General features: G+C 43.6%; 1 protein-coding gene across 1 annotated transcript; it reads left to right on the top strand.

Moving 5' to 3' along the window:
- Positions 1-12,083: 12,083 nt before the first annotated feature.
- On the top strand, positions 12,084-23,563 carry rgs5a (regulator of G protein signaling 5a). Its single transcript, XM_035647802.2, has 5 exons — positions 12,084-12,244; positions 13,028-13,141; positions 14,684-14,745; positions 19,254-19,420; positions 20,607-23,563. Exons 1-5 carry the CDS (start codon positions 12,201-12,203, stop codon positions 20,769-20,771), a joined length of 552 nt encoding a protein of 183 aa, XP_035503695.1. The 5' UTR covers positions 12,084-12,200; the 3' UTR covers positions 20,772-23,563.
- Positions 23,564-24,424: the final 861 nt, after the last annotated feature.

Below are 24,424 nucleotides of genomic sequence, written 5' to 3'. Positions count from 1 at the left end.
AAGTCACCAGACTTGCAGAGAGTGTTTGTTTGTTTTTCCCCCCAAACTTATTTACTAAAAATTGACTTTTTTTTTTTAATTTACCGGAAACATATAATACATGAAATGATCATTGTTCAATTATTTGAATCATTTATTTGAATTATTTTTGCGTGTGTGTGTGTGTGTGTGTGTGTGTGTGTGTGGGTGTGTGAATACTCGTGAGGTTACACTGACATCTAGTGGTTTGATTTTTTACTGTAATAAGTACGTGTGCTCTTTAACCCAGAGTTTCCATACCTGGGATTTAAAGATGCCAAGATGAGGGTGATGAAAGAATCAAATAATCAACTGGTTGGTTACTTGCAAACCACAACACGTTGATGACGAGTCACGTCGCTTGTTAAGAGAAGAGGAACTAAAACTTCATTGTTTAATTTCTCAGTGTCTTTAACAGAGTGTGGACTTTGTTTCATATACACTGTATACAGTACACCAGAAATAAGGAATAATAACCAACAGATCAGACATAGATAGATAGATAGATAGATAGATAAATAGATAGATAGATAGATAAATAGATAGATAGATAGATAGATAGATAGATAGATAGATAGATAGATAGATAGATAGATAGATAGATGAATAGATAGATATATGGATGGATGGATGGATGGATGGATAGATAGATAGATAGATAGACAGATATATATAGATAGATAGATAGATAAATAGATAAATAGATAGATAGATAGATAGATAGATAGATAGATAGATAGATAGATAGATAGATAGATAGACAGATAGATAGATAGATAGATAGATAGATAGATAGATAGATAGATAGATAAATAGATAGATAGATAGATAGATAGATAGATAGATGAATAGATAGATAGATAAATAGATAGATAGATAGATAGATAGATAAATAGATAGATAGATAGATAGATAGATAGATAGATAGATAGATAGATAGATAGATAGATAGATAGATGAATAGATAGATAGATAGATAGATAGATAGATAGATAGATAGATAGATAGATAGATAGATAGATAGATAGATAGATAGATGAATAGATAGATAGATAGATAGATAGATAGATAGATAGATAGATAGATAGATAGATAGATAGATAGATAGATAGACAGATGAATAGATAGATATATGGATGGATGGATGGATGGATGGATAGATAATTCATACCCTAGGGGAAATTCCTGTATCCAGTAGCTGACACACAAATCAACAATACACCAACAATAAAAGTCATTGGATTAAAAACAGGATTAATAGCTGTTAAATAATCATTTGTTTTAATATATGAATTCATAAAATCACCACAGAGCACGAGAACTTCTCATGCTCTCTCTATACAATATACACCGTATATTGTAATATATATATATAGTAATATACACAGTACATTTCACAGCACTAGGGGGCAGCGTGCACCACACGGTCCCTTCTCGTCCTCACTTCTGACCTCTGAGGACTTGTTGAACAGAAACCACGAGGAGTTTAGGGGGAAGTGTCATTCAGTGTTTGTTGAAGGTGAAGACGGAGAGTTCGGGATGTGAATATCTTTCACATTCACTTTTATTAAAAAAAAGCAGTGAATCTCTGTATGGTGTCAACGGTTACTTTGTTGACTTCAGTATTAAAATATAACGTAAATGTAAAAGAATAAGTGCCGGAGTGAAACATTACAACTTCATTTGGAAAACAGCACGTGTATAAATCAGGAAGGTTGTGGGTGAGGATGGAGTTTGGTATATATATACACACATATATACATATATAATAATAATAATACATTTTATTTATAGAGCACTTTTCATTGCTAAAAGAAATCTCAAAGTGCTACAGGGTAAAAACAAAATTAAAAATAAATATAGAAAATATTACTAAAAAAATGTATATATATTCATATAGTATTCTTTATAAAAAGCAACGATGCCTTGAAAGGTGTAAACAGTCACTTTATTGACTTCAGTATAAAATGAAGTGGCCAATTGAAACTTGTGAAATTGAAATTGCTCTAAATTTGGCCTAAATTTGAGGAAATATGGTAAATAAAGTGCAAAAAAACCCAACCTCAGATGACTTGTGCTCCATGTGCCGAAAGACCAACTGTACGTTCGTGTGTCTGTACTGAACAATGTGACCTTTAATAATAGGTAGCACTATTGCTACTGCTCTGAATATAGTATTTACATTTTTATGTTTTGTTATGTTTTGTACATACAGTACATACTGCTTTTTAAAATTTCTTTACATATCTTTCTATTCTGCTATTTGTGCAACATTCTGTCCACTGTGCTGCTGTAACGACCAAAATTCCCCATTGTGGGACGAATAAAGGTAAATCTTATCATATCTTATCTTATCTTATCTTAACTCATCTTATCTTATCTTATCTTATCTTATCTTATCTTATGTTATCTTCACTTACCTTACCTTATCTCATCTCATCTCATCTCATCTTACCTTATCTTATGTTATGTTATGTTATTTTATGTAATGTTATGTTATGTTATGTTATGTTATCTTACCTTATCTTATCTTATGTTATGTTATCTTATATTATGTTATCTTATATTACCTTATCTTATGTTATCTTATGTCATCTTATCTTATGTTATCTTATGTTATCTTACCTTACCTTATCTTATGTTATCTTATGTTATCTTACCTTATCTTATATTACCTTATCTTATGTTATCTTATGTTATCTTACCTTATCTTATATTACCTTATCTTATGTTATCTTATGTTATCTTACCTTACCTTATCTTATGTTATCTTATGTTATCTTATCTCATGTTATCTTATCTTATCTTATCTTATCTTAACTTAACTTATCTTATCTTATCAAGACCATGGAGCAGACATGTGCACATTCCTCTGTATCTCATTAAAACATTCTTTTTAATTGTGCCGTTCTTTTCTTCTTGTTGTAGTTGTTGTTGTTGTTGTTGTTGTGGAGACGGGCAGGACATCGAGGAGCAGGATGTGAATGCGAGGAGAGCGGAATGAGGGGAGACGTAGACGGAGCAGGGGATTCGTGATGAACACATGAGACGAGGGGGCGAGAGAGGAGACGGAGATCGGACAGCGGACGACGGCAGCGTGGGAAATCTCCTACAATCTCCCCAGTGACCAGTGACTCCGAGCTCCCCGGGGGTTCACATCCTGCGTCCGCTCAGCATCACACTCCGACAACACACAGGACCGGCTTCACACGCTCGACCTGTGCTTCATCTTTTGAATTTTTCAGGATTTCAACGCAAGAAACTAAATTGGATGCTGTTCAGTAATGAAGCAGCATATTTGAGATATCTGAGACACTGTAGCAGTGTGTGTGTGTGAGTGTGTGTGTGTGTGAGTGTGTGTGTGTGTGTGTGTGTGAGTGTGTGTGTGTGTGTGTGTGTGTGTGTGAGTGTGAGTGTGTGTGTGTGTGTGTGTGTGTGAGTGTGAGTGTGTGTGTGTGTGTGTAAGTGTGAGTGTGTGTGTAAGTGTGAGTGTGTGTGTGAGTGTGAGTGTGTGTGTGTGTGTGTGAGTGTGTGTGTGTGTGTGTGTGTGAGTGTGTGTGTGTGTGAGTGTGTGTGAGTGTGTGTGAGTGTGTGTGTGTGTGTGTGTGTGTGTGTGTGTGTGTGAGTGTGAGTGTGTGTGTGTGTGTGTAAGTGTGAGTGTGTGTGTAAGTGTGAGTGTGTGTGTGAGTGTGAGTGTGTGTGTGTGTGTGTGAGTGTGTGTGTGTGTGTGTGTGAGTGTGTGTGTGTGTGAGTGTGTGTGAGTGTGTGTGTGAGTGTGTGTGAGTGTGTGTGTGTGTGTGTGTGTGAGTGTGTGTGAGTGTGTGCGTGTGTGTGAGTGTGTGTGTGTGAGTGTGTGTGTGTGTGTGTGTGTGTGAGTGTGTGTGTGTGTGAGTGTGTGTGTGTGTGTGTGAGTGTGTGTGAGTGTGTGTGAGTGTGAGTGTGTTTGAGTGTGTGTGTGTGTGTGTGTGAGTGTGTGTGTGTGCGTGTGAGTGTGTGTGTGTGTGAGTGTGTGTGTGAGTGTGTGTGTGTGTGTGTGTGTGTGTGTCATGAGATCGTGAGATCACATTTTCCACTATTCATTTTTGATTCCCCGTGTGATTCCGTGCTTTAGTCTGTCCACTGTGTTTTAACATGTTTTCTTTTCTGTCTGTGTGTGTGTTTGTTTTCTGTCCCTGCTTGTATTTATATATGAAATATTTTCCATTTCATTTGCTGGAACCTTAAATAAAGGATCAATCAATAAAATCTTTTAATAAATCAGTCCTACGTTCATGAACATTTTATTTCAAATGTTTCCTTAAACGGGAAACTTAAAGCCACAGTGTGTAATATTTGAAAGGACTTATTCACCGAAATTGAACATATTTTCCATAATTATGTGTTTATATATGTATATTCATGAGGTTTTGTCGTGAACTTTGAAGGCCCCATGTCATGTGTACGACTTCAAACATTATCCAATATTTCACCAAAAAGGCCAAACGCAAATCAATAATCCCACGACCCTACTAGATTTATCTTGTGGCCCTGCAGCGGGGCGAGACCCGCAGTTTGGGAAACAGTGCAATTAAAATCATCACATTAATATATGATGAGAAATATCAATCATTGATGAAGAACATGTTCATTTCTGATGATACTTTTTACTCAAGTAGGATTTTGAATTCCCGAACTGTAATTTTTTTTGCATTATTGCAAGTTTACAGTAAATTACGTCTTTTTGATTTGATGGGCAGAGAACAAAAGCTAACAGAATAAAAATATGTAGGTAATAATAGTAAAGATGAATAGCAGGAGACATGATGAATGCTGTGGGAAAATATGAAACGGCTCCTGTAAAGCGAAACACTGTGTCACACTCTCGACTGTACAAACACGAGGCGATTGAACGCAGCTTGATTGGAGCTGATCACATCAGAGACTCTGATCTCGTCACCACGGCGGCGTGACGTCACCACGGCGGCGCGACGTCGGCGTACAGTTTTAGATTTTCTAACCCGGGCTGACCTGTCCTCTCTCGGCCACGCCTCGGCGTCCGTCGCGTCCCGAGACGCCCTCCGGGGAATTAACTCCTCCCCGTTTTGTGTCTGCGCGTGTTTTTTTTGACAGTCGTTCGACTCGACGCGCCTCGCACGTCTTGTCACGTCTAATCGCGATGCGTTCCACCAGAACGCCCAGCGTCGACACTGCTCTGTTGCCGGCGGCGACGCGATGGGGACCAGATGTTTGCACAATGACGACGCATTCAGAGACGTGTCCCAACGCGACGGAAAGCTCACTCCCGACACGTACTGTGTGTGTGTGTGTGTGTGTGTGTGTGTGTGTGTGTGTGTGTGTGTGTGTCACTCTGTTGTCTCCTAAGTATCGGACAGTCAACGCCTACATGAGTGAATCTTCAGAGCGGAGATTAGACTCAAAGAGTTCAGACGAGGCCAAAGCGTCAGTGAAAAGAATGGACTTATCTTCTTCCTAGTCCTCCCCCACAGCCGAAAGAATGCAAAGTGGTGCAACGTGTCAAAGGTCAAGTCGTCTGGAAAATCATTACAGCGTCTGTGTTTCACGGAATCCGCATCGGCGCGGCGGAACGGAGGCTGAGACTCTGTGACGGACCAGCAGAGAAGCTGACAAACAGCCGGACTGAGGATTGAGCCGACAACGTGTCGAGTCTCCTTTTTGTCATTTGCGCTTGGAAAAGTGCGTTCTCCGTCAAACTGAACGTTTTTCGTTGTTCGTTGTCAGCGGGATTATGCAACAACAACAAAAAATTGGATTGGGAAAACTGATTTGCACCCGAGAATAAAGCGACACGTTTTGGTGCAGATCAGGTTGACCCATGATTTTTCATTTTTTCCATGTTTCCATAAATATTAGAGATGTTTTGTCAATTTCCTCAGGGGTAATGCGGATCTGGCGTCAATCCCCTGCTCCGTCCTCACTGCTCTCTGTGCACTCGGTCACTTCGACAGTCAACAACTAAAGAATCTGATGAAAACACAGTGATGAAACACAAACAGACAAATCCGTCCGAGTCCATCGAAGGACGAAACAAGGAGGCGTTCGAGACGGAGCAGGGTTAGGTGTGTGAGGTGTAGTCCCGCCCCAACTTTACAACATCATACTATCGCAGAAAGAAACAAAATATATGTTTGTATACTGCATGTATTTATACTGCATACATAACTACAGGCCACACAACGACATACTGTACAACAATACACTGTAACTAAATTGCAAAAGAATATATATAATCATCGTCCCTCCGTTCTGCACCGGTCTGATGTTGTTTTTCTCAAATTTACTGTATCTGTAATGTTTCCAAAAAAACCCGCCCCGTCAGGAGACAGAAGCGACAGAGACTCTGTGTCTTTGTGCGGCGGCGGCGGCGGCGGCGGCGGCGTCTCTTTGTCCCTCGGTGTCTGAGACCGGGCGTCACTGTTTGAGTTCCCATCTTCCGAGTCCATTAGCCGCCCGCGCAGCGCCAGGCCCGCCCCGTGCGTCTCGTCTCCCGGAGCCGGGGCCTCCCCTGGACGTAGCCCCTGCTCAGGCGTGGACAGGACAAACACGCAGTACGTGAGCTGTCGCACAAAAATCAAGTCAAGTCCAAACTCTATATTTCGTAATCCACGGCGTGTCAATCACATGCTCCATCAATGCAGCCGGTGTAATCTGTGTTACGCAGCCGTAGATCCAGTGTTTAACTCTGCGCTGACCTCTCCAACGGAAAATCAATTTTCTCTCCGGACGGGGGATTGCGATTTATTTCTCTAGCGTCGGGGAATGATAACGGACGCAGCGCTGTTTATCCCCCGACCCCCCCCGACCCCCTGGCCCCCTGGCCCCCGTCCTTCAAGTGTTTCAGGCCGCGGTTCTGTAAAGAGGAGAGAAATCCGTGGCAATTTCGAGAGAAAACAGCTCCGTCGGAGAAAGCCTCCGCAAATAAACAACGTCAAGTCAAAACAACTAACGCTGCCGTGGGAAGAAGCCGATCTTTTTAATTTCCTCTCGCGGGCGCCGCGACCACGGAGCGCTGAGAAAACCGGACGCGTCCCCGCAGTCGCCCGGCCTCCTGCCGCAGGTCCGGCGCTGCTGCGGAAGTTCTCCGCCCAATTTGGATTCGCCAACGAAGCGAAAAAAAAAGAAAGTTCAAAAGTCCAAAACACACTTACTGCACAGAGACCAACGTGTGTGTGTGTGTGTGTGTGTGTGTGTGTGCGTGTGCTGTCGTGGCTTTGATCCAGCCTGTGCGCGATGACCTTGTGCGACCTCTGTGTCACCGTACAGGCACGTCTGTGACACGAGCGCTTGGCGTGATCACGAGCGGCACATGGGACGGTTACGTCGAGTCCCGTGCGGTCGGGGGAAACTAACCGGAGCGCTCAGCGTTTGGGCTGTTTTGTTTTCAGTCAGCTCCCCGACATCTGTTTTCTCTTTCGACTCAAGTGAAATGTGCCGGAGAGGCCCATTCGCCCGATTTTCTAAGAGGTTGGAAGCGTTGGACGGAAACCTTTTTCTGCACCGTTATATTCGAATGCGTCCTATTTTCATATTTGTAAATGTTATTCCGTTCACACGTACGCGGATAATAACTTAAAATTGAAATTCATGTTGATGAATCGGAGGAGGAGCTCCAGGCGAAGGGCGCTCTGAAAGTCTGAGTGACATTTACCACGGAGGAAAGACGTATACATTCCACTGACCCTGATTTATTGGTCAATTTGTTTCACAGTATGTTGCACGAATCCCAAATATGCCTGAGGTGGATTTGCGGTCTGGACGGCGTCTTCGTCCTCCGACCTTTGACCTTCGAACCCGATACGGGAAAAAACAACAACAACTTTGAGGTGAAAGTGAAACAAGAAGGAGTCATTTCAACTGAGAAATTAATTGAAACTAATAAAAAGGAGACATGACAAATGCATGAGATAATGTTCAACACACAAACCCCCCTTTTCTTTTAAACAAGTTGTGCATTGCACAACAGAGGCCGCAGATTAATGGACTGAATATTTATTATGAATGCGGCGCTTATCTGACCGCTGGAGGGATTTCACACTTTGAGCCTCGTTCCCACACTGGAGCTCAGTGTGTCGGTCTGGTGCGAGGGGCTCGTCGTCGTCCAGACCCCGGAGGAGCCCGGGGGTTCGATTCCACCGTCTGGTCCGCGTGACCCCCCCCCGGCTCCGCTTCGGGAGCCGCAGAGATTTGGCGCGTAGAAAATGCGACGCGAGCCGAACGAAACCCGGAGAGCGTCGGGCGTCGATCCACGGGGTTAGTTCAGAAGTGAACTAGGAAGCGACAACAATCGCGGCCTTATTCTGCTTTCCGCCGCAAAGCCCCTGCTGACTTTGCCGTGAGACCCGGACACGCACACACACACTCACACACACACACACACACGTGCCTTGCAGTGTTTACACCAGAGCTCCCGTTGTTGAGCCCCTAACCAGTGGGAAAGTGAGCGAAATGTCAGGAGCACCGCCGCTGATCCCTGTTCATCTCCCGAGCCGAGGGGTCAAGGGGTCAAAGAGAAGCCCGGGGATCGGCTCGGGATCGGCGACCCGCTGGTATTTTCTCTGGAACATAGCGTCCGAGGCCCCGAGAGCCGGCTCCAGAGCATCTGGAGCACTGCGAGGCGCGCCGCATCATTTCCCTCCGCGGACAACAAATACCGCTGATGGTTTGATAGAGACACGATCATATCACTACATGTTTTACCAAAAGGGCAAATGTTTTCTCGGTGACACAGACACCAGTGAACTGGAACCAGGTGTCGCCGAGGCTCCAAGGGGGTCGGGGGGTTTGGGCTCCGTGCCGCACAGCTGCCATCGGTTATGGCTTCGAATATCAAATACAGTCTCTCAGCAAAACGTCACTGTCGCTCAGGGGTCACTGTCGCTCAGGGGTCACTGTCGCCCCCCCCCCCGGAGTCGGCGGTCCACCACCACCCCGAGGGGTTGACGGTCGGATCGCGGTCCGCATGGCGAGATCACCCAGACTGTGTCTGGCGGCTCTTGTGGGGTTTTTCTTCTGAGTGCGTGTGACTATGACAAGAGAAGCGCTGTATAAACACGCGCGCGTGGACAGAATAAACTATGTAAAAAAAAAGATTGAAAAGATTGTGCATTTATGTTTGCTTTTTTTTACGTGACCAAAGTATGCATTTGCCTGAATTTGCGCTTTTGCTTCTCTCCATTGACGTGTTTCATCTACTAGGAGCCGCATGCACTTCCTGGAAAACCTTGCAAACGTTTGTGAAGGTGGAAAAAACTTGCAAAGCACAAATAGATGGGGAACAAAATCCAATCCAAACAATTCAAATGTGTTTATGGTTGAACTGTGAAGCCTCAATGATGTTTTCTTTGTCATAAACGGTTTGATAGGGACATTGCAGGAATCATTGACAATCTATAAATATACTGAAATGGCCAATTTCTACCAGTATGGGTAGTTTGTTCTACTCCCTGTTATCAACATCTGCCCCCCCCCCCCCCCCCCGGACATCTCTCTCTGGCGGTCGGGGCTCTTTTGTGCCATGAGGTGACCATCGCTTGCTCCGTTTGCGGCGTTCGCGTCCCGGCGAATTGAGCGCGAAGCGCCTGGAGGGCCAACTGGTGAACGCGGTCTGCCGAAGTCTGTTTTTTCTTTTCTCACCTCACCTCTCGGAGTCCGGGGAGAATTTACGGTGGCTGTTCATAAGTAAAAAAAAAGAAAAAAGAAAGAAAGAAAGAAAGAAGAAGAAGAATTCTCTGTACCAAGCTTTCTTATTGGTCCTCGAGTGAAAGCGCTGTTACAAAGAAAAGCCAATTTCAATAAGTGCTGCACTTACTGTACTGTGTGTGTGTGTGTGTGTGTGTGTGTGTGTGTGTGTGTGTGTGTGACAGGCCACCATTGTCTGGTGGAAACCAGACTTTGATAACACGGAAGCGAAAAGCAGTTTCTCGAGAAATGTTCTGACTCAACAAACTGATCCTTTTCATGAGCATCTGGCTTCTCTTGGCCGGCGGCTCCCGTCGCTTCGTCTCAGTAAACTCAGTGTTCTTTGGAACAAGGGCTGTGTCTATTTATTTACTAATTTATTTATGTATTTACCAGTTATCTGGAACTCTGCCGCCTCACACACACACACACACACACACACACACACACATCCGAATGTTTCCCTTCAAGCACCGGGCGGTTTTTTTCGAGGATTTATTTCACTGTCAGAGTTCCCGTGGCACTCACACATAGATCGGCCAGTCAAGGACGCTCAGGTTCCTATTGAATCCACTGAAGCTTTTATTCAAATTGAAACCAATAAAGTTGTACCTGGTGTATGAAACATCTGCTTAAATACATTGAACTGATGAGATGTGTTCCCTTTTCTTTGGGATATTCGAGCAGAACTCGGAGCTGTTCTACGTGGACAGGTCTTCGAAGGTTCAGGTTCTCTGAATACAGGTGAATGTGCTCTCGTGATTCATATCTTCACGGTCGAATGCACTTATTGTAAATCACCCCGTGTACATTCATGTAGTGCTTAGATCCCAGTGGCGCTTTGGCCAAACCGTCCTCCGGTACAGTGACACATTCCAGTATTAAGAGTCTGTTCTTGAGTTTGCCCCAGTGTCATTACGCCAAAGACCGACCTGGCTCGACAAAAAGCCGATCCGATGTCGCCCCTGGCAACAAGCTCATCGGACTTCAAAGTCAGTAACGGGGCTAAATTGCCGTAGTCGCGGCGACGTCTGCCGCAGACCGGAGCGTCGATCGCCATGGAAACTGATGAGAGAGAATTTGCCGCGGGTCACTGTCATTTTTTTTTTTAGGACCATGGTTATGTACACGAACACCTCGCGGTTCTAATGAAAGTCATAACTGCGACTGCAACTTTGCGTGTCTTGCTTCGTGAACATGAGTCAACCGAACGTCGAGCCCATGTGCTTCGGCGTCAGTGAAACTTATCTCGTCTCTGCGTCGATTAATAAATGTGTTATCAATTGTGAATTAATATTATATGAGCCCGTGGAGACTCTATTGTTTCACAGGGAGTTGGCGAGTTCGGCTGCGAGCTCTCGGCCTCCCTGGGAGTATAATATATCAAACTGATGAGTGAATCATAGGATAGAATAACACGAAACATCATCGCATCACGCGCGATCTGTCTCTCCCTGTTTCTAATCGAATCGAATACATGCACAGAGTGTGTTTTTAGTCCTATTGCAGTTAAGGCCTTGAAATGATGAATAGATTTATGGCAAAAAGATTTATGAGAATATTAAACCATATGGTGGCATCTTTCAGAAAAAACTGTAACAAAAATCTTTATGATGAGTAAGAAACAAATATGAGTAAAGTAAACGACAAACAGTTCAAGTTAAGTCCGGAAATGTTTTCTGGTCGAAGTAAGTAAAAAAGAAAATCAAAAATCTAAATTCTCAGTGGAAAAGTTTGATTTAAAAAGAAGTTTTTGTCTGTCCGACATCACGATGTGATTCCTCCGAGCTTGTGCACTTGACGCGATACACTTCACTTGGAGCCGTCAAATGGGGGAAGAACAGCTGTGACTGGTATCCAGACAAGTTTCTGCTCCTGCTAACAGCCGCGTGTCTTCGACAGATCAAATATCAATAACCTCAGATATCCAATAAAAATCGTGCCCCCGCCCTCTTTTTTTTTTTTTTTTTACTCAATTTGGATTTTATATGCACATTCCTGTTAAATGACTGGATTCAGAGGCCAAAATTACAATAGACTATTATTCAAAATCCAGATCTTGAATGTCGAAGATGTCGGAGAAATATTATTGCAAAAGACGATAAAAATAACCTTCAACAACTGTGTTTTCAATGTGTCACGCGTAAGAAATGGCACCCAGACATCAGATCTGAAGGGCCTGGTCCTGTTCTCTGTCCTGGGTCTGCTGGTTAATTGAAACCTCAAATCACACAGCCGCTCACATCTAAAAAAAAAAAAGGAAAAGCGAAGACAAACATCCTTCCTCGACTGCTGTGCACATTCCAGCCTGATTGGCTGAGCCGTTGGCCCGGAGCCCGAAGGACGTCCCTGCGTATAACTGCCCGTGCGCCGAGAGCCCCGAGTCAGACAGGAGGAACAAAATCGGACTCCGAGACTCACAGGAAGGAAAAGAACCCGACTCCACTTCTCTCTGACGAGTGCCGCGACCCAAAGCTCCGGGAAACATGTGTAAAGGATTAGCTGCGTTGCCCCAAAGCTGCCTGGAGAGGTGAGACCTGCAGCACCGCCTGACCGGTCGCCCCTGTGCCGGGACAGTGTGTCGCTGTTTGATTTCTAATCTTCATAAGATTCGCTCTGGTCATAATGTGATAAAAAAAAAAGATGAGATATTTAAAAAAAAAAACATGCTCGTTCACAGGTGAACTGTTTCCACGTGAAAGTTCATTTTTTTTAATGAATTTATGTGTCCTGGTAATTCTTCCTTAGCTGAGCTGTTTGGACCTCAACAATATTTCATCTGTGCTTCATCTGTGTCATTTTTTTGTTATTAACTCGGATGTTTTGTGGGTTTTAATGCGGATAAAAATAAAATCTGATACTCGAGAGAATCAGGAAAAAAAAAGCTCAGAGAAGTTTCCCACTGGTCAAAATAAAAACCCAACCACAAAAAATGAAATATGTTCACCCTATTTGGTTTAATACTGGTTTCCAAATTATGATGTCAAAACAGAGACAACATTTTCGCACGCTGTCAATGTATCTATAGCTAAATACATTCTTATGTTTCACTGAATATGAGAGTTTTAAAACTTTATCTAAAAAAAAATGTCAAACTAGTTGTTAATGTATTTTATTTAAAATTTTTAATAACTCTTGTGTTTTATGCCTTTTTTCTCTGCCAGAAGTTTTTTTTATATTTGATCCCTCAGACACCTGACACGCTAATCCTCTGTGGTGTATGAATAGCGTGGCGCCCTGAGTTATTATTACTTTAAAAACAAAGACTTTGTCACACGAGCCTCCCGTCCGCTCTCTGCCCCCCCCCCCGCAGGGCGAAGGAGATCAAGACCAAACTGGGCGTTCTGCTGCAGAAGCCGGACAATGCCCTGGACCTCATCATCCCCTACCCGGAGAAGCCGGAGAAGAAGCCGGAGAAGCTGCAGAAGTGAGTGTTTCCTATTCCTCGGGGTGGGGGGGGGGGGGGGGGGGGGGGGACGTTAACCAGAGGGTAGAGGGATGGTAAATGGACAGAGCGGGAAAACGCCGGCGAGAAGCCAAAAAGATGTGGGGGATGATGGAGGTCGTCGACCCTCCACAGAGGCCCAGATGTCAGTGTGAGGCGGGACGTGGAGTTGGAGCTGAACTACGTGCGAGACGCCGCCTGTTTCGTGGCCACGTCTTGAAAATGCAGTGTTGGTCCTGCCCAGTATTTATCCTACTCATTTATGAGCGTCATGTTCATTTCAACAGTATTCTGATAGTGGAATCGTTTAATGTTCCGCTCTTCACTCCAGCAGAGGGGAATATTAACTCGATTTGCAAACTTGGCCATGTTTAGCAGCGCACATTGACGCCCTGTCACACTATACCTGGGGTTAAAGAGGTGGGTCTGTTTCATACAAACTGGACTACAGCCCAGAATATACCTCTCTAGTCCAGATTATTACCCCCCTTCTCTTTACTATTAAATAAATCTGTATTTCAGTGTCCAGATCTTTTTTCCCCCATCATAATTGATATATATTTGGACTAGTCCAGACTATACCCCCTTGTGTTTCTCTTAAGTAAGGTAACTCAGGGGGAATGACATACTGGAGTCTTTAAAGTAATAGATTACTAAATACGATGACAAATTTTAGAAATTGCGGAAAGGTTAGGAAATAGCGATCGCAAAGTCATCAGATTGGAGGGTTCGGGGGTTCATTTGGACTAAAATAGTTTAGTCAGAACAGGAACTCTCATAGGGCTGGTTTCTGAGTGTGTGTGTGTGTGTGTGTGTGTGTGGGGGGGGGGGGGGTATGATATAGCCTAACCTGTTTTATACTCCAGGTATATTCTGGGCTAGCCCACTTTCACCCCAGGAACAGTCTGTCTAGGATACATTTTGAGCCGTAGCACTTAATGAGTTAGAATGAGCCCACCAATCACTGGCTGTCGTTTTAAAAACCTTGCAGAGTGCCTCCCATAAAGGCGACGGAGCGGCCACGCAGTTCCCACGCACCGAATGGAATCCCCTCTCAATTCCGCCCAGTCGTCTAAAAAGCTCCTGCACGTCGGCTCATGCACGGGACCAGATGTGATCCTTCCCCGACTTGGAGTCTGGCGGCAGTGAGGAGACGTCAGAGGACGCAGTCAAACGTTTGCATATTAATCGCAGGTCGTTTGAAGCCTTCCAGATGTCGAGGATCGCTTGCGTCGTCCGCGTGCGGCTCGTTAATAGCGAAAGAATGCCGCCGCAGATCATTGAGATAAGACCGATTCATGGTCTGGATCAAAACCTTGTTCTGTATCCGTGGCCTTTTGTAAACAAAGTAATGGCGAGCAGTTTGCTCCGGAGAGCATCCGCAGGTTCAACTCTCGGGGGCTTAGTGGAAAGCGTATATCCTCCCACATCGTGACAGAGACGTTCTGTGTTTTAGCTTGTGTCTCGGTGACTCTCATTGTGATCTCGACCAGTGTCCCTGACCTGAGGCTGTTTTGTGCGCAGGCCCGCTCCCGAGGAAGCTGCTCAGTGGCGCGAGAGTCTGGACCGAGTCCTGAACAACAGCTGTAGGTTTACCTCTCTCACTCGCTCTCTCTCTCTTTGACGTGCACTCACACATAAACACCCTCAATCTCCCCAATAACTTTAACGAACAATAACAGACGTAGATAAAGATGCATCTCCATCTCCGGCGATACCTGTCAATCATGACGTTCGACCTGACCTTTTATGGCATCCAAATTAAAATTAAAACCAAACAAACTGGAAAAATAAACCATTAAACATACATAAGTGTGATGAGAACTACCTAAATTAACAGAAACCATCATTGGGTAAAACTTACTTTCGCATGTAACTTGGATTTTTTTGGGGGGGGTTCGTTCCATTTCTCACCTGCTAACAAGGAGGAGAAGGGGTTTAATGACCCATACTGCAGACAGCCCCTAGGGGGCGATCGAGATGGTCACGTCACTTTTGGGATCTGTCATTTTGTACACAGGTAACGGTTGGATTGTATCCAACATTCTTTCTCTTTACAACACGACCAAAGAACATTCTTAAAGGGACAATGTGTCAGAATTGTTGGCGTGACACTCCAAACAGATAGGGGGCAGCATACTAGCAGGAAGTTAAGGTGAAAAACAAAAATAAATTAATGAATTCTATACCCGCCCACTGTGTGTCATTTAGCTCACTGGCCAATCACAACCGGGCTTCAACCCTCACCTTCACGTTGAGCTGACGTTAGCTTGAATTAATCTAACATTAAATTTCATTACATTACATTCATTTAGCAGACCCTTTTGTCCAAAGCGACTTACAATAAGTGCATTCAACCATGAAGATATTATTCAAAGTGCAAGAATTAACGAGTGCATAAACCTTCATCAAATAAGTGCTATTTGTAACTAAGTGCTTTTTTTTGCTTCATTTTTTTTACCTTAGCGCAGGTTAGCTGTTGACATTTTGTCAAACCCATATGAAATAGTTTTCACTACAGGTTTTATCCACAGTCTGATTATGTAACCGGTCGGTTGTTTTCATTGATTATTGTGAGACTGACTAAAAGCATCTTCATTGGAGGCGGGAGTAGCAGAGGAACAGTACTCATGTTAGCTAGCTGGTTAGCATGCTAACTTCAGTATGATATTTCTGCAAAAAGTAAATTTGAGCTAATTGATTACCTTTGAGGTTTTGAATGTTTAAAAGTAAAATTCTTATATATTCTCACTTTTAATGTTTGTTTTTTGTAAACCTTATAAAAATAATTCTCAGACTTGTTTTTTTTTAAATATAAAATGATTACCTCAAAGAAATGATTGCTTGTTCCTTTGCAGCTCGCTAGCATTCAATACTGATGGATCACTTTTGTTCTTCCCTAGTATTCACACCAGCTACTGGTGTGAATAGGACGTCTATACACACACACACACACACACACACATCCCTGAGGTCTAGTGTTTGTCTAGCAGAGTTGTTTAAACACGTACAATACACCCGTCAGGTCGTGGTTGCCATAACAACGCACGCATCGTGTTAGCTGGTCGTTATATTGTCCGTCTGAAACGAGAGATAAACGCAGTGAAGGTGCTTGTGACTCGTGTCAAGGAATTAACCACACACACACAAAACAAACATGTCTCAAAGTCTGTTGACCTACTTTTTAAAACAACTTGACTAAACATTGGTCGCCTTACGTGGTTTTCCGATCCGTATCCACTTGGGATTAAGATCTTTGAAGTAAGTTAAGTAATTCAGGAGCATTTTCTTATTGTAAAATAGACATATTTTGATTATGATTTCCAGAAGATGAGGTCATGTCAACATGGTTTAAACCGTTTAACAACCACAAACACACACACGGCAGAAACCAGCCGCCGGCTCCAGTGTTCACTTCTCAGAGTGCACAGAACCAGACCGACAATCAACTCCCCGTGCGAACGTCACCAGACTCACATCCCTGTGCAGTGAAAACAGACATGAGTGCAGATGTTTGCCGACGGGCGGACACACACATGAACGCAGAGACATTTCCTCCGCACGGCTCCGTGGGTGGCAGGCGACCTTTTCCTTGAGAGAATTCTAGTAGCAGGGAGCGATGCATGTTTCTGTTTCTGTGTTTGCATGACTATCTGTGTGTGTGTGTGTGTGTGTTGGGCCACAGGGGTCATGTGTGTGTTATGATAACCTCTCCGGGGGGGGGGGGGGGGGGGGGGGGGGGGGGGGGGTCTAAATGATTCCACCGACGCTGATTTATTGCACGGCTGCTGCAAACTGCCGCGACAGGATTATTTATCTCCATGAGATTTTACATTAGCGTCATTCTTTATTGCCTCTTCTTTGCTAATTCCCATGGGATTGTCGATGAGTTATTGCCCCCTCAGATGTAGAACTGCCCCCTCCTCGTCCACTTTAATAAAAAAAAAAGGTGCATAATGCAATGTATATTATCATGGCAACAGGAAACACATTGTACGTCAACTATATTCTATTATACTACTATTTTACTATTATACCAACAATTTGTACAGTATATACTGATACTTTCATCTATATACTTTTTTTACAGTTTTATAGTGACAGTTACACTATATTGAATTTATATTCCATACTCATATTAATCATATGGGGATAATGATAATTACATTGCTCTCCGCTCTTTTGTTCTTTCTGCTTTAAAAAAAAAGTTTTGTCAATTTTTAATCCATCAAGGAAACTTTTACCTGTGTTTACATACATATATTCATGCATATATTCATACGTATATTCGCACAATATTCACCAGTAATCATATGCATCAACCACCCTTTGTAAAAAAATTCGGCCTGTGAGAAAGGACATTTCGTTCAGACATATACTTTGTGTGAGAATGAATGACTATAAAAATAAAAACTGATTCAAATCTGCATCAAATTGCGGCTGAATTACGCCGACGTGGAAGTAAAATATCGTAATTATAATAATCGTACGCGCTGCACAAGAGGCAACACTCTCTGTTGTCGGTCTGACAACAGAGCAGATTGTCATCAGTGCTTGTGTGTGTGTGCGCTTCTCTTTTTTGTGTGTCCTTGTACCGAAGGCCTGTTGAGGGGAAAAAAACTAAACAGCGGCTTGATTGCGACTCGGTTCTATTTTGAACCAAACTGGACATTTAGATCACAGATAAAAGCCCGAGGCCGTGAGCAGAATGCTTATCGTCTGCAGCACATGCCCATTCAGACAATGACACTTTTAAGTGGCATTGTGTAGAATTACAATGAGTGGGTGTTTGGGGTTTTTTTTGGGGGGGGGGGGGGGGTATCCCACTGTTCTTTTTATGTATTTGTCCAAAATAAAACTTTAGTCTCTATTTTTGAGTTTCTTTTTCTCTTTCAAAAATGTCATTTTCTCTTTTTGTCCACTGAAGCAAGTTTAATTATTTTCAATAAATGTAACTTTCTTTCTTTACGTCATTTGTGAAGTTTTAAAGAAGTCTCCAGACATTTTTCTACGTTGGTTAAAAAGTAGATTACACAATCCTGTATCTTGCTCGCTTTCCTCGGAAATAACACAAATTTCTCGGCGTTTTATAGATCAGTTGTGTTTTTTCCTTTTGTTTTTCCACCGGTTCCCTCCTGCTCACACCATGCGGTGAAAAGCTTTCAGACGTGGCTCTGTTTAAACAGCACCTTCTTTGGCCTGGCGTGTGTTATAAATGTTCCGTAATGGCTTTGTTCAAACATGACAGGACTTGTTATGGAAAGAACCACGGTGCCCACGTGACATCTGACATGTAGCGCTGCGGGAGGCAGCGGTCCTGCTGCTGCAGAAGCACATTGTTGTCGTCAGTTCCCTGACACGCTGCATCGCGGGCAGATTTTAAAAGACGAAATCTTTATTGAGGATCAAATCTTCTGTCTATTGGTTATCCTGTCCTATCATTCATTATGTCGAATACACTTTTCATACAAGACTGTATGTGAAGATAGACCGAAGCCAAAACATCTCCATCGCCCTCTGGTGGTTGGCTGCGGTATAGGTCACAAGCCCCGCCTCCTCCATGTCAGCAGATGGGACATGGACCAAACTAAAAAGTTAAAGGACACATCAGATAAAACTTTTCTGAAGATGATTTCTGTTATTTCAGAATTTTCTCATCATAATTTTAAGTTTGGTTTCAATCAGTGATTTGATGCAATAAAAACAGGGTGAAACGCCATGATTGACAGCTGAGACTGATGCATGATTGGTCGAACGCACGTGTCGACGGGATTCTGGCTACAAACGACGTCAGGAACTCAAGATGGTAGCGTGCGTATCCAAGATCCTTGATACAGAGTCTATGGTAGCGACTCTCTTTGAATTCAATTTAGCTTGTTTGCTAATGGGTCTGATGGGTTTCTCATTTAATTGAGCTTTTGTTTGTTTGACGTGCTTCAGAAATGTCACTGTGACTCAAAGGCTTCAGGTTCAGAATCGCCACATCAGCTCGAGAAAAGGGCTCAAAGAAAATCGTGTGTTGTTCTTTCATCCATTCATCTCTACCTCTAATCATCTCTTTTATCCAACACCTCCCCCGTCCTCTCTCCATCAGACGGGCTGACGTCTTTCCGTAGCTTCCTGCAGTCCGAGTTCAGCGACGAGAACGTCGAGTTCTGGACCGCCTGCGAGGACTTCAAGAAGACCAAGAGCCCCGTGAAGATGGCCGCCAAGGCCAAGAAGATCTACGAGGACTACATCCAGTCCGAGGGACCCAGAGAGGTCAGCGACTCCCGGCCTTATCACGTTAATCACGCTTTTCATACTGACGCATGCCAACGTTTCAAGTATGACTCTCAGAGAGTGTTCAACATTTTAGGGAATACACTTTTTTGCTTTCTTGCAAAGAGGCCAAAGAGAAGATCGATACCCTTCTTGTGTTTGTACGGTAAATACATGAAGCTACCACCTGCCACTGGTCATCCCAGTGCACCCCCCCCCCCCCCCCAAAAAAAAATCCCAGCTGTTGAAAACAAGGTGGCAGTAAATATGTGTGCATTGATGAAGGTTAATCTGTTGGTCATAACAAAGCTGCCGCAATAAAATGCAGCTTGATGTATTATACCGTGATGCATGAGTGAGTGCAAACACACCGAGGAAAACATTTGGTGTTGAGAGATTAAAGTCCGACTGGAAACCGGCGAAGCGTTTCTCATCTTCTCTCCACTGGTCAGAAAAAAAACCGCTCAAATGGTTCTCGTTGCAGTTCAGTTATCACTACTACTGCACGTTAAAATGTTGTCGACGACTTAAAGTTAAAGATGCAACAGGCAACCTACACTCCCCCTAGTGGTTGCAGGTGGTATTGTTGTTCGATCGGCGTCGTAGCGACGCCGGTAAGGACGCAGGCAATTTTCCTGAGGAAGTTCTTAACAGCACATTGGAGATAACGGTGGAGAAGAAAGAGCTTCGTGTTCTGGCTCCCGGCGTTGACTAGCGGCAGCGTTAGCATCATGGCTAACCCAAAAACCCAATTGGCTACTGTCCAAAGCAGAAAACAACCGTCAAGATCCCAATTTTAAAAAGAGAACCTCGAGTTAAACATCTGGTCGGATTAATAAGTCTCCAGAACAAGACTCATTGGACCAATATTAGGACAGATGGTGTCGTTTTGTTCCATCACCATCACACTGCGCAATCAGTTTTTAACATCATGACGACAAGTTTAAGTCAAAAAGTCGTCAGTTTTTTTTGATTATTCCTTCACAAGACCTACATTTATTAGAGCTCATCCGGTCAGTTATTGTAAAAAAGAATTTTGGTCTTTTTTTTTTGGTCATAATCCTCTGGCACACAGGATGTGATGCATTTCATGTTTATATTCATATTCAGTATGAGATGGCGACGATGATGATGAGTCATCCTCCTTCCTCACAGCACGCCCTCGTCTCTCTCCCTCTCACCACAGGTGAACATTGACCACTTCACCAAGGACGTGACCCTGAGGAACCTGGTGGACCTCTCCCCCGGGACCTTCGAGCTGGCCCAGAAGAGGATCTACGCCCTGATGGAGAAGGATTCCTTCGGCCGCTTCCTGCGCTCTGAGCAGTACCAGGAGCTCCTGGTCAACTAAGCCCTGAGCCGCAGTGAGAGGATCTGAGGGCCGGGCGGTGGGGGGGGGCGAGGTTTCAAACAGCAGTTATTCTACTCCACGTGAAAAATATTGGGAGGCAACTCATGGTTTTAAATAATGTCGAAAAAAAAATACCATTGTGTTTGAGCGCTCGAGAGGAAAAAGACCTTTATTTGACTAAAGATGCCAAATGATCCAATGTGGAAAAAAAAAAATTCAAAATGATGTTTTAAATGTAACTAAAGGGAACAACTGCCTTTTGAAACAGCCCCGCCTCCCCATCCAACACACACACACACACACACACACACACACACACACACAGACCTGCATAAAGTCAAGATCCACATCAACGTGTTTCTATCAAAAACTCAACACAAAGTCGGCCGTTTAACGTTCGGACTCAAAGTAAGTTCATGATTTTATCCACAGACGATATTTAACCCCCGACTCAGACTTGTTGTAGGTTTGGAAGATTCTGCCCACACAAGATTCATAGTTACATGAAAACCAATTTTCAATTTTCAATTGGATTCAGTTCAATTCGAGAAACTATATTTGTCACCGAGGGGCAATTCAAGGGCACATAGTTGTACACATGACACACTCACAACAACGGCAGCAAAAAAAAGCAAACAACTGTACAAATTAAAATTGAAGACAAACAACTGTACAAATGAAAAAGATGCCAGCATCAGTGCATTTAGTGTTCACGCATGCTGAAGGAATCCAACGTTACGTTCTTTGAAAAGCAGCATCAGCTAAAATTGGGCCTTTTTCAAATACCTACAGTATAAATCAGCTGCACTGTTGGGATGCTACTGCCTTCAGTGCAATATGTTATGAAAATTATATTGTTCTTTTTAATTACTTGATTGAGCGAGAGTCAGAAAAACGGTTTTGCAAAATCACCTATTTTCCAAGCGCTCAAATTCCATAGTCGACTCTTACGGGCTTCCACGGATTCCCTACAGTCTTACGAGTGTTCACACATTTTCTTTGCCCGCCGCCTCCACAAACACAAACGTATCACAGCGACACACACAAATTGTATCAATAATAATCTTTATTCAGGTTTCATGTCGTGTCATCTGCACGGGACGCGGGCACAGAGCCGAATTTGAAATACGACTGAAAGAGAAAAACATCCGTCTGTTTCGTCAGACACCAAAAAGATGGACAGTCGCGAACGGAAAAGTCAAATCATTTCAAAGAAAACAAAAACCAAAACATGACTTAGTGTCAGATGTCGGACGTCGGGCGTCCGCGTGGGTTTTGTGTCAGAGCGACTCTTTAAGGGCTTTGTGCTTCTGTCAAACCCAAAGAACAGAAATGACCTCTAACGTTTTCTGAGTGTCTTCCGCATTTACACGGACTGGTCTTTTCAATAAAAATTAAAAAAAAAAGAAAAATCAATGGCTTCCTTGAATAAACTCCAGCGAGGACCCAAACGTTTCCATGACACAGCCTGTTACACACCGCGGCGTCCCGTCCTCAAATATCGATGCGCGACCAACGACACGTCACATAACTTGTCTCTTTGTCTCTTCCGCTCTCTCACACACTCGTATGCAGTGGACGAGCACGATTTGGACTTTCACCAGAGCCCCCCCACCCCCCACCCCCCGTTCGGTTGCGGGACGTCCTGGGAGAGCCGTCCCTGAGAACAGTGCTGACTAGTTGGCTCGGCGGTCGACCTCCGTCGGCCGCCACTTAACGGCAAGTTGCTAAGATGGGAAAATCAAGTGGGAAGGAATCTCAGACCCCCACCCCCCCCCCCCAAAAAAAAGAAAAGAAGTGAACAGAGCAGTGGTTTTATAACAAAGGAAGGATTCTTTTTCTCCCATGTGGCGATGCCAAAGTTGTGCCGCGCGTACGCAAGCTTCAAATGAAAGTTACAAATAACTGCCTAAAACTGTTTTTAGTGCTAATTTATGAGTCTGACAAAACATGGGGAACAGAAGTTACAGGTTGGTTTTCAGCACTGAGGACAAAGACAATCCTGGTTCGGCCGGAGCACATCGTATTTAAAGTCTAAAACCGAAGTTTAAAGTCACAATCACACTAGAAAGACAATCCAGTGTTTCATGTCCTTCTTCCTATTATTTTAACACTTTACGACCACAAGTTCATATTCACCTTATCTACACGAAGGCTGGGACTGGTTTGAAGGCGGAGCTGGAGTTGGACATGTGCGGAAGCTTTCCTCAAACATAATCATTCAGTTCAATGTAGCAGTCAGGAAGTGATTGTATTTACTCTGTACTATAAACGCTTTGATTTTTCTAGCAGCATTTTTCTTAAAGTCCTTATTGTTCCCGTGACTGTAAATCGTCCGAGCACTGGAAAACGTGACATATTAAAAAAACAAAAACAAACAAGCAGTCTGTCACTGGAATGAATGACAAGTCCCAAAAATATAATATTTTTAACAGCGCTGACAAGGGTTAGCCGTGACACAGATTTGCCAGTCTGTTGTCTTAACCCCCTTAAGTGTCAAAGACAATCAATATGCTGTATATCAATATCCCAGTCAGACCAATAAGGGCTTTCAACAGTGCTGAGTATACGTTATTCCATGTAGCCTTGCATGTATAAGTTTTGGAGTCGGAACCACATAAAAATATATTCATGCATACGATTCCTGCAGAGATGTATTTTATTCTTTAAGTGTAAATATCTTCCATTCACGAGCATTTTGTGTCTGCTGAGTTTATTCTTAAGTTGGACGCGGACTCTGCACCGGAGTCTCTTCTCTCTCTCTGTTATAAAAGAGGAAACGTCTGACCTTTTCAATTGTCACTTTGTTTTTTCTTCGTGATATACTCATACATGTAGCGTGTGTGCAGAAGAACGTGATGAAATAGTGAAAAACTATAGAAGCTGCTCAGAATAAGTGCACGGCAACGCGGACATTGTACAAAAAACCCTCAACATTTGTAATTTGAATAATTTATTAAGACTTAAATTTTGTCAAATCTCCACGACATCACCCGTTGGTTTGTGAGCGGCCATTTTGAAGCCAGGAGTTTTTCGCAATTTGACCGGCGCCATGTTGTTGTTTTTTGCGACCAGACGTAGAATTGGGGGTGTGGTCTGACGGAGAGCCCGCCCGCACCGATTGGACGGTTTACCAGCTGTCGGATCGAGCTGTATCCACGGTACGGCGCTTTCACGTACTCCAAACAAGCCTTTTTTTTAACAAAAAGGACTTCATGCTGTATCGAAGAATCACTGAATCTAGCGATGGAGAGCATAAACTGTATGTGATGTAATAAACTCCACAGGAAAACGATCACTGACGTTATAAAACAAGTCCGAAGAAGCGATGGAAACGACCAGTGGAGTCGCCCCCTGCTGGTGCTCCCAGAGAATACAGGCTTCGGACTCTTCGCGGCTACGTCCATTTCCATACACAGTCTAGGATCAGGACTCAGTACAGGAAGATGTCTGGACTCGCAGTGCGAGTCTGGAAGCAGCTCGACACACACACACACACACACACACACACACAGAGGAAGACGAACTGGAAAAAACTGAAAACAAAAAGATAAACACCCCATAAAAACCAGTCCATAAAACTGGAGGTTGATTTTCTTCAACAACATCTTCAGCAACTGAACTGTCTCAGAGAACAAAATGTGCATGTCAAG

The sequence above is a fragment of the Scophthalmus maximus genome, chromosome 13 (assembly GCF_022379125.1).
Source record: "Scophthalmus maximus strain ysfricsl-2021 chromosome 13, ASM2237912v1, whole genome shotgun sequence".
NCBI classification, from domain to species: Eukaryota; Metazoa; Chordata; class Actinopteri; order Pleuronectiformes; family Scophthalmidae; genus Scophthalmus; species Scophthalmus maximus.
This window is presented reverse-complemented; position numbering and strand designations above follow the sequence as displayed.